This window comes from Salvelinus alpinus, chromosome 23, assembly GCF_045679555.1.
Source record: "Salvelinus alpinus chromosome 23, SLU_Salpinus.1, whole genome shotgun sequence".
Lineage (NCBI taxonomy): Eukaryota > Metazoa > Chordata > Actinopteri > Salmoniformes > Salmonidae > Salvelinus > Salvelinus alpinus.
Window position 1 is genome coordinate 27,587,094 of NC_092108.1, and position 10,489 is coordinate 27,597,582.

The 10,489-nt window shown below is 49.5% G+C and overlaps 1 protein-coding gene across 1 annotated transcript; it reads right to left on the bottom strand.

Annotated features, from left to right (window-relative positions):
• Window positions 1-440: 440 nt before the first annotated feature.
• On the bottom strand, window positions 441-10,220 carry kncn (kinocilin). Its single transcript, XM_071361784.1, has 5 exons — window positions 9,953-10,220; window positions 2,593-2,661; window positions 2,427-2,498; window positions 1,665-1,758; window positions 441-648 (listed from the first exon to the last, which is right to left on the bottom strand). The coding sequence occupies exons 1-5, from the start codon at window positions 10,098-10,100 to the stop codon at window positions 573-575; spliced, it is 459 nt and encodes a 152-aa protein (XP_071217885.1). The 5' UTR covers window positions 10,101-10,220; the 3' UTR covers window positions 441-572.
• Between the last annotated feature and the right edge of the window lie 269 nt (window positions 10,221-10,489).

Here is a 10,489-nt window from a genome sequence, read left to right on the forward strand (position 1 = left end):
GCGCTGTGTTAAGAAGCAGTGCGGCTTGGTTGGGTTGTGCTTCGGAGGACGCATGACTTTCGACCTTCGTCTCTCCCGAGCCCGTACGGGAGTTGTAGCGATGAGACAAGATAGTAATTACTAGCGATTGGATACCACGAAAATTGGGGAGAAAAGGGGATAAAATTTTAAAAAAAATATAAAAAAAAAAAATTAAAAAAGAATATATAATTTAGGTTGCCTGATAAAATAATTGTTTCTGTCTGGATTTGATCTAATATAGCTTGACTTCCTTCTAAAACACCAGACTTGCCCCTGGTGGGATATACAATTAAATCAGTGTGTATTTTTCACTATGTCAGTTACAATTCAACATTAGAAAACAGCCTTCTCAGTCCGTGTACTGGGATTGTGGAAGAAAATATGTATTCCTCTGGATAGTTAGGAGAAGGCACAGTATGTAGCTTTTGAATTGTATTGTTGAAGTAAGTAAACATCTGATTCACCAACTTGTGAAGTCCATTTGAAGGTGAACTCAAATCTGAGTAGGCGTGCATGAGAGATGTGTGCTGTGTGGCTGCTATAAAACCAATTTACGGGAGGTCTGGATCAGGGAGGGTCTGCTTGAACTTTCGTCTGGACAAGATGTCTGGCATGTCTGAGGATGTCCTGCAATAGAATAGTGGGAGTGTTAGTAGAGCTCATGATGAATACATTTTTGTTTGTGAGGTACTGTATGTGTGTGTGTGCATGTGCATGCATGCCCACGTGTGTGAATGCGTGCACAAGTGAGTCAAACTGGATCAGACATGCATGCCCTGCAAGGTTGGTGAATATCAGCCAGACTCAGACAATGAATGAAATCAGCGGTCTCTTGGTTACCAAGGCAACAATATCCGGAGCAACTTGATTTCTTGGTTATGACAAGGGATAGAGGTCTCCTTCTCTTCAGTACATTTTGGTTCTTATAGTACTGTTCTAATCGACTTAGGAGACAGGACAGACATATCGGTCCTTTGTACTGAATTGGTTCTGATCATGTTTCCTTATTATTGGGGGGGAGAAAGAATATACACAAAACACACTTGATCTATGAAAATATACATTTGTTAGATAGCAATGCTAATGTTTTATATGCTTCAGTGCTTAACTTGTTTCATTTTCTACATCAACAGTTAGCCTCTATATTCTCACTGTTGCCTTATGATTTCATTTAACGCTGTGTGCATCCTCTGCTATTATCCTCTACGTTCATAATAGCTAAATGTTATCATGAGAAGGTCACGGTAGTAGCATCACAAAGCAGGGTAGTCTGCCAGTGCCACTGACTCCAAATGATGCCATTAGCATTCACCTGGTCCCATCAGAGACTATCAAACACCTTTATTGAACTGGGTGAGAAAGAAGCAGGCAGGAGCATAGCAGCATACATACAAGCAGGCTGCAAACCAAATCATTCCATTGCTCTGGAGTGCCACTGAGTGGCTGTCTGTTAACTAGGCATCACCAGCTGATTACATTCACAAGCAAAGGGATTCCCCAGGATACACTGTGAAACTAAAATGTTCATGTATATTTCAAATGTGAAAAAATATCCGATCATGCATGTGTCTGTGTGTGTGTCCAAGTGTGTGTGTGTGTATGTTTGTGTGTGTCTGCATGTCCATCTGTCTGTCATGTCTCACCCCTCATCTGCGGAGGCCTCAGCCATCGGTCCGGCATCAACAAATGTCCCCATCCGGCTCTTAGAGCGCTCCAGATTCAGCTGGCTCTGAGTCGCTGTGATGAAAGGGAACACAACAACAGCCTCTGGGTCACATTGAACAATCGGAGTATCTATGAAGTATACATATTCATTATCCAACATCTACCTGAAGCGAAATATATGTTCATATACAATGTGAATGAAATATGCATTATTAGCCCATGCCTGTCTGAGAAATGAGAGAAGTATAACCAAATAAACACTACTGGCTATGCAATGGTTCGGCTGTCCTTAGCTATCTGTAGCTTATACAACTTAGTCTAGCCATCTCTCCACATCATTTTTATTATAAACTGCTATGGTAAGTGACTGCGGTGCCTGTGCAGCATCCTTCAGACATAACTCTCTTCAGCCCAATTGCTGTTGTTCAAAGCAATCTCCATCTCATCAAAGAGTATAAAGGAGTGAGTGTGATGAGTATTCTCTAATGTAATGGGCATGCTCTTTCATCACACACTCTCCTGGCAGAGTTCATTATCATGTCCTATCTGGCCCAGCCTGCAGATTTAGTCAGATCTCTGCCAAGGTATCATGGATTAACTGTCACTATTGTTCACAAAAAATGTTTTCTCTACAATAAATTGTATGAGTCTGAACTACGTAGAACTGACTCCAACACTGGGGACGACAGCAATTGAACCACAGCAACTAAAAACTACAAACATAGCCATCTGACATTTACCTTCTCGTTTCAGTGTCTCTGGTTGCTCAGGGCCAGGAGGGTTAGCAGGCATAGGGTGCACTCTGAAGTTTCCTGTGAAGAGCAGAGGACTTTTCTTTTAAGAAACAATTTTCTTACAAATGGATTTGCTTGAAATCAAATATAATGGGAGACATTAATAACTTGCCCAAGGTGGGGAGAATGTTGTTAATGTTGAGCCAGGCTCTTATGAAGGGGAAGACAGCAATGAGGAGGCCTGGAAAAGAAAGACAATGTTGACACTAATTGATATCAGTCGACCATGGTGCTGAACTACTAATAAGAGTGTAGTACTGCAAGTGTGGGAGTTTACCTTCTTTGACTGGTTTGTATTGATTGTAGCATATTAGGGTGGTTTAAAATATCCTTTTGGATACTGTAAATGTCAATTAACAAACAGATGGAAGCTAGTGTTTGGTCTTAGGCACGGACCAGAGTTAGTGATGTAATAGAATCACTGATTAATGTAATAGACCCACAATTGAAATGAAATTGTGGGTTCTGTCACGACTTCAACCGAGGCAGGCTCTCCTTCCCGTTCGGGTGGCGCTCGGCGGTCGTCGTCACCGGCCTACTAGCTGCCACTGACTCTTTTTCCTCCCCCTCCTTATGTGTTGATTTGTATCACCTGTGTTTAGGTAATTGTTAATTAGTGTGGCTTTATTAGTCAGCCAGCCCGTACGCTTCTTTGTGCGGGATTGTTCATTTGTAGTTTTGGATTTCGGGAGTGGTTATATGTATTGTGGACTGGGTTTTGTCTCCCGTGTTTTGGACAGTTGTTTATGACACCCAGTAAGTCCGTGTTGGACATTTTGTTGCCGGTTGTGCATTAAAGAAGCACCGTATTGAAGCTCTGCTGTTTCTGCGTCTGACTTCACACCCCCCGACACCCAGGGCGTTACAGAATCCCGCACCACTAAAATGGAGTCAGCAGGAGCAGCAGCCAACCCTCTCCCATTGATGGAGGAACGGGTTCTCCACCACACCACCGTCCTCCATCGGATCGGATCAGCCATGGACCAAATGATGGAGAGAATGGAGCGATGGGAGAGGAGTGGGCTCCTCTCTCCACCTTCGGCTCCCCCCCCTCAGGACTCTCCATCCCCCGGCTCCAGCGCGCTCCGTCTTACGCTCCCGAGGGATTATGATGGAGCGGCGGCGGGGTGTCAGGGGTTCTTACTCCAACTGGAGCTATACCTGGCCACTGTTCGCCCCACTCCCTCGGGAGCGGAGAGGGTGAGTGTCCTCGTCTCCTGCCTAACGGGTCGTGCTCTGGAGTGGGCCAACGCAGTCTGGAATGGCCCGGACTCAGCGAAGGAGCACTACCCAGAGTTTACCCGTCGTTTTCGTGCCGTGTTTGACCACCCCCCAGAGGGCCGAGCGGCGGGTGAGAGACTATTCCATCTCAGGCAGGAGAAGAGGAGTGCACAGGATTTCGCGCTGGAGTTCCGGACCTTGGCCGTGGGATCAGGGTGGAACGACAGGGCCCTTATTGACCACTACCGGTGTAGTCTCCGGGAGGACGTCCGCAGGGAGCTAGCGTGTCGGGACACCGCTCTTTCTCTAGATGACCTTATTGACATGTCCATCCGACTGGATAATCTGCTGGCTGCCCGCGGGCGTTCGGAGAGGGTCCTGTGCGTTCCACCACCCAGCACCCCGGCTCCCATCCCGATGGAGTTGGGAGGGGCTGCGCCTAGGGGTATCGGAGGAGGAGGCTCCCCCTGCACCAGCTGTGGTCGGAGAGGACACACGGCCGATCGGTGCTGGGGGGGTCTGTCTGGGAGTCGAGATGGAACACTTCTCGATCACCCCAGGTGAGTCAGCACCAAACTCACTCAGAACCCCCTGTTGGTCACATGTTTGTCTCAATTTTTTTCCTTTATTTTTTCCCCTCTTCCCAGCATAGGGCACTAGTCGATTCAGGTGCAGCTGGGAACTTTATGGATCGCGGACTCGCCCGTAAGTTGGGCGTTCCGCTTGTGCCGATAGATTCTCCCTTTCCCGTGCACTCCCTAGATAGCCGGCCATTAGGGTCAGGGGTGGTCAGGGAGGCCACAGTTCCCCTGGACATGGTGACGCAGGGGAATCATAGGGAACGTATCAGTCTCTATATTATTGATTCGCCTGCGTTTCCAGTGGTGCTGGGTATTCCCTGGTTGGCCCGGCACAATCCCAATATTTCGTGGAGACAGGGGGTTCTCCAGGGGTGGTCAGAGGAGTGTTCTGGAAGGTGTCTGGGAGTTTCTATTGGTGCCACGTCGGTGGAGAGTCCAGACCAGGGTTCCACAGTGCGCATTCCCCCCGAGTATGCCGATTTGGCAATCGCTTTCTGTAAAAAGAAAGCGACGAAATTACCACCCCATCGACCGGGTAGGGATTGTGCGATAGATCTCCAGGTTAACGCTGCGCTTCCCAAGAGTCACGTGTACCCTTTGTCCCAAGAGGAGACGTTGGCTATGGAAACATATGTCGCGGAGTCTCTGGGACAGGGGTACATTCGGCCCTCCATCTCACCCGTCTCCTCGAGTTTCTTTTTTGTGAAGAAAAAGGAGGGAGGGTTGCGTCCGTGTATTGATTATAGAGGTCTAAATGCCATCACAGTGGGGTTTAGTTACCCACTACCTCTCATCGCTTCGGCGGTGGAATCATTTCACGGAGCGCAGTTCTTTACAAAACTGGACCTCAGGAGCGCGTACAGTCTGGTGCGTATTCGGAAAGGAGACGAGTGGAAAACCGCATTTAGTACCACATCGGGCCACTATGAGTACTGCGTCATGCCGTATGGGTTAAAGAATGCTCCAGCCGTTTTCCAATCCTTTGTAGACGATATTCTCAGGGACCTGCACGTGCAGGGGGTGGTTGTGTATATCGATGACATTCTGATCTACTCAGCTACTCACGCCGCGCATGTATCTCTGGTACGCAAAGTGCTTGGCAGACTGCTGGAGCATGACCTATACGTCAAGGCTGAGAAGTGTGTGTTCTCCAAACAAGCCGTCTCCTTCCTGGGTTATCGCATTTCCACCTCGGGGGTGGTGGTGGAGAGTGACCGCATTAAGGCCGTGCGTAATTGGCCGACTCCGACCACGGTAGACGAGGTGCAGCGGTTTTTGGGTTTTGCCAATTACTACCGGAGATTTATCCGGGGTTTTGGCCAGGTAGCGGCTCCCATTACCTCACTGCTAAGGGGGGGCCCGATGCGGTTGCGGTGGTCAGCAGCGGCGGACGGAGCTTTCAACAGGTTGAAGGCTCTGTTCACGGATGCGCCCGTGTTGGCGCATCCGGACCCCTCTTTGGCATTCATAGTGGAGGTGGACGCGTCCGAGGCTGGGGTGGGTGCCGTGCTATCACAGCGCTCGGGTACGCCACCAAAACTCCGCCCCTGCGCTTTCTTCTCTAGTAAGCTCAGCCCAGCGGAGCGTAACTATGATGTGGGGGACCGGGAGTTGTTAGCGGTGGTCAGGGCTCTGAAGGTGTGGAGACACTGGCTTGAGGGGGCTAAGCACCCCTTTCTTATCTGGACCGACCACCAGAATCTGGAGTATATTCGGGCAGCTCGGAGACTGAACCCACGTCAGGCAAGGTGGGCCATGTTTTTCACCCGGTTTCGGTTCACGCTGTCCTATCGACCCGGCTCCCAAAACGTAAAGGCTGACGTACTGTCCCGCCTTTACGACACGGAGGATAGGACCACCGAACCCACTCCCATCATTCCCGCCTTGAGGCTGATAGCGCCAGTGGTATGGGAGGTGGACTCGGACATCGAGCGGGCGCTACGGGCGGAACCCGCGCCTCCTCAGTGTCCGGCGGGGCGTAAGTACGTACCGCTTGGTGTTCGGGACCAACTGATTCGGTGGGCTCATGTCCTACCTTCCTCGGGTCACCCTGGGGTGACGAGGACAGTGGGGAGCCTTCGGGGGAGGTATTGGTGGCCTACCTTAGCTCGGGACATTAGGGTTTATGTCTCCTCCTGTTCGGTATGCGCTCAGAGTAAGGCTCCTAGGCACCTTCCTAGAGGGAAGTTGCAACCCCTCCCCGTTCCACAACGGCCATGGTCTCATCTGTCCGTAGACTTCCTGACCGATCTTCCCCCTTCTCAGGGAAACACTACGGTTCTGGTAATTGTGGATCGGTTTTCTAAGTCCTGCCGTCTCCTCCCGTTGCCCGGTATCCCTACTGCCCTACAGACTGCGGAGGCCTTATTCACCCACGTCTTCCGGCACTACGGAGTGCCGGAGGACATCGTTTCTGATCGGGGCCCCCAGTTCACGTCCCGAGTATGGAGGGCGTTCATGGAGCGTCTGGGGGTCACGGTCAGCCTGACTTCCGGTTATCACCCCGAGAGTAATGGGCAGGTGGAGAGAGTGAACCAGGAGGTGGGTAGGTTTCTGCGGTCGTATTGCCAGGACCGGCCAGGGGAGTGGGCGAGATACATTCCCTGGGCCGAGATGGCCCAGAACTCACTACGCCACTCCTCTACTAATGTGTCCCCCTTTCAGTGTGTGTTGGGGTACCAGCCGGTCCTGGCACCATGGCATCCGAGCCAGACCGAGGCTCCTGCGGTGGAGGAGTGGGTACAGCGCTCCAAGGAGACCTGGAGGGCCGTCCAGGAGTCCCTCCAACAAGCTACTAGAAGGCAGAAGAGGAGCGCTGACCGCCACCGCAGTGAGGCCCCCGTGTTTGTACCGGGGGAAAGGGTCTGGCTCTCGACCCAAAACCTACCCCTCCGCTTGCCCTGCCGGAAGCTGGGGCCGCAGTGTGTAGGGCCCTTCAAAGTCCTGAGGAGAATAAACGAGGTGTGTTATCGATTAAAACTCCCTTCCTATTATCGTATTAACCCCTCGTTTCATGTGTCTCTCCTCAGGCCGGTGGTAGCTGGTCCCCTGCAGGACGGTGAGGTGCCGGAGGTCCCTCCTCCCCCTCTGGACATCGAGGGGTCCCCGGCGTACACGATACGGGCCATTCTGGACTCGAGACGCCGGGTGAGGGGCCTGCAGTACCTCGTGGACTGGGAGGGGTACGGTCCGGAGGAGAGGTGCTGGGTACCGGTGGAGGACATTTTGGATCCATCTATGTTAAGGGATTTCCGTCGCCTCCATCCGGATCGCCCTGCGCCTCGTCCTCCGGGTCGACCTCGAGGCCGGTGTCGGCGCGCTGCGGGAGCCGCGCGTCAGAGGGGGGGGGTACTGTCACGACTTCAACCGAGGCAGGCTCTCCTTCCCGTTCGGGTGGCGCTCGGCGGTCGTCGTCACCGGCCTACTAGCTGCCACTGACTCTTTTTCCTCCCCCTCCTTATGTGTTGATTTGTATCACCTGTGTTTAGGTAATTGTTAATTAGTGTGGCTTTATTAGTCAGCCAGCCCGTACGCTTCTTTGTGCGGGATTGTTCATTTGTAGTTTTGGATTTCGGGAGTGGTTATATGTATTGTGGACTGGGTTTTGTCTCCCGTGTTTTGGACAGTTGTTTATGACACCCAGTAAGTCCGTGTTGGACATTTTGTTGCCGGTTGTGCATTAAAGAAGCACCGTATTGAAGCTCTGCTGTTTCTGCGTCTGACTTCACACCCCCCCGACACCGGGGGGTGTGAACAGGTTCTCAAAAAACAAATGGCAGATAAACAAAGAAAGTTACAATGACATAGGGACAGCACAAACATACACTGGGGAGATATAGGAGGCATATCTCATTAAAATGATATTACATTGCCTTCAAGTGGCTCAACAAACACAATCCTAAATGACTATCTCCCTGCTCATGCATATTGTATTTAATGACAAGCTGCTAACTTAATTTTAAAGGGACATTTCAAAATGTTTGAACTTCATATTCATCATCTCCAGCACCACCCCAATGGCGTGTTTCTATGTTTTGTAGTAAAAGAAGATACAGGAAGATAAGTGTTTCCAATGACATCATCAACATTTTAGTATACAATTGGTAGGCAATTAGTAGGCAATGATGTCATTGGAAACACTTATCTTCCTGTATCTTTTTTTTACTACAAAACATAGAAACCACCATTTTTACATATAATATGTTGATGTTGGGTGGTGCTGAAAATGATGAATATGAAGTTGAACATTTTCGAAATTTCCCTTCAAGTGTTTTTAAGATGTTTTTTGACTGAAATGGGTGTTTATCAGCATCATGGTCAGTGTGAAAAAAGGAGACAGATTCCCGTTTGGTGCTACTCAACTATAAATTAGCTCCCATACGATGGTTAGCCTACTGGTAGGCTAAGTGGATTTTCTCTTACCCTGACCCTCCTGCAGTCTCAGGAGCCCACTAGGACTTGTGAATGCATCCAAATAGCTCTAGCTACCCTTGGGCAGGCAGGCTGAACACACTTATTGATTTCCCTTCTGAACCACAGAGAGAGCTGCTATTGAACAGTGGCTGGTCCTGAGTGTGCCTGTGTGTGATGCATGTCTATGCTGTCAGAACATCTCACCAGTCGCCAGGCGGCAACAGGAGCAAAAAGATCCTCCCAAGAACACTGAGTTTTGTTCAGTCAGCTCATAGCCACAGATGTAGACTACCTGGATCAGTGATTGTCTTTGGAGCAAATAATAAGAGGACACCTGCACTTCAGGAAACAACATTTGATTCTGCAGTGCAAGAAGGTCTGTGTGACGTAGTTCTCCACATAAAATGTCAAAGATGCTACCATATTGTTTTGTTAAGAAGCAATAAGTTGTTGTTTAATTACAAGGAAAAGCCACAAAAGTTTTTTGTTTTAGTTTTGGGATGTTCAAAATCAGTGGTCAAAGTTGACTTTGAATGACTTATACTCTGCAGTCAGTGTAGATCAAAAGCCAGCCACTTGTTTTCTACTCTCTGACACTGAACTTAATTTCCTGGGTTGAGTGGAATACCCTGCTCCCCATGATGCTATCAACTGTCTTAGATTACACCAGCGGATCAAATGATCCCCAGGTGTGTTTTTGATGGAAGTGGATGGAAAATGGCAAGGGCCACTGATCATTCACACAGTCTGCTACAGGACTTCGCAAATATTAGACATTACAGCAGGCCTTGTACACCTGAGAAAGGAAAGCCTCTTAGACCCATATGACACCTTAGCACAGAGATCAATTTGTCTACTGCTTCAACATTGCAGTATAAAATCCCTCAGTTACAGTTAGGAATAAAGATAGATGTGGGTTTTTTTAAGAAAGAAAGGACAGCCTGGAGTGTAAATATTTTCAAGATAGACCACAGAGATTAAAAAAAGAGAACATTCAATTTGCATGAAGTTTTATCTATTGGGGAAATGACCCACTTGTGGTGCCACCATCAAAGAGGCAGTAGTTTCTGAACTGAATAAGCTACCAGTACATTTCTGTAGGCAAGCTGTATACTGTAGCTATAAATAATGTCTGCATTCCTCTTACAATGCTATGCACTGCAAGTACCAATGGAATTTTGCATAGCATGTTTTACATAGCACATTGCATAGCACTCAACAAAATGAAAGACTAGTTGGAGTTCTGGATGTACTCACCCAGCCCCCCCGCACCGAGGAAGATTCCCCCTACGGCATCCGCATCACACTCCCTCGACACCCCGATAATGATGCACCCCGCCACGATGCTGAGCAGGGCCGAGCCCACCCGCAGACCGTGGTACCCCCCAATGCTGACAGCGCTCATTCGGCAGGTGGAGAGGAGACCCCCCACCTGGTCACCAGACGCTGCCCCCTTAAGGCCCTAGACACGCAGAGGGACTAGGACTGGAACAGACTGGATCTAACTTGGGCCTTCAGAGTCAGACCCAACTGTAGCACCTGTGTCAGCACCAACTCTAGTTGCAAGTACCCACCGCCACTCTCACTCTCACTCTCACTGTCACAGGACTCCTTTCTCTGCCAGCCAGGCATTGTCTCTGCTCTGGCCTGCTTCAAGACTCCTCATGCATCATTAAAGACATGGCTCTGGTTTCCCTTTGCCACCGTTCATTCATTCACCCTCCAGACAGGGATATACAAACTACTTTATAAATCTGATCACAGCTGCTCCTCCCTCCCTCTCCCCCACAGGAA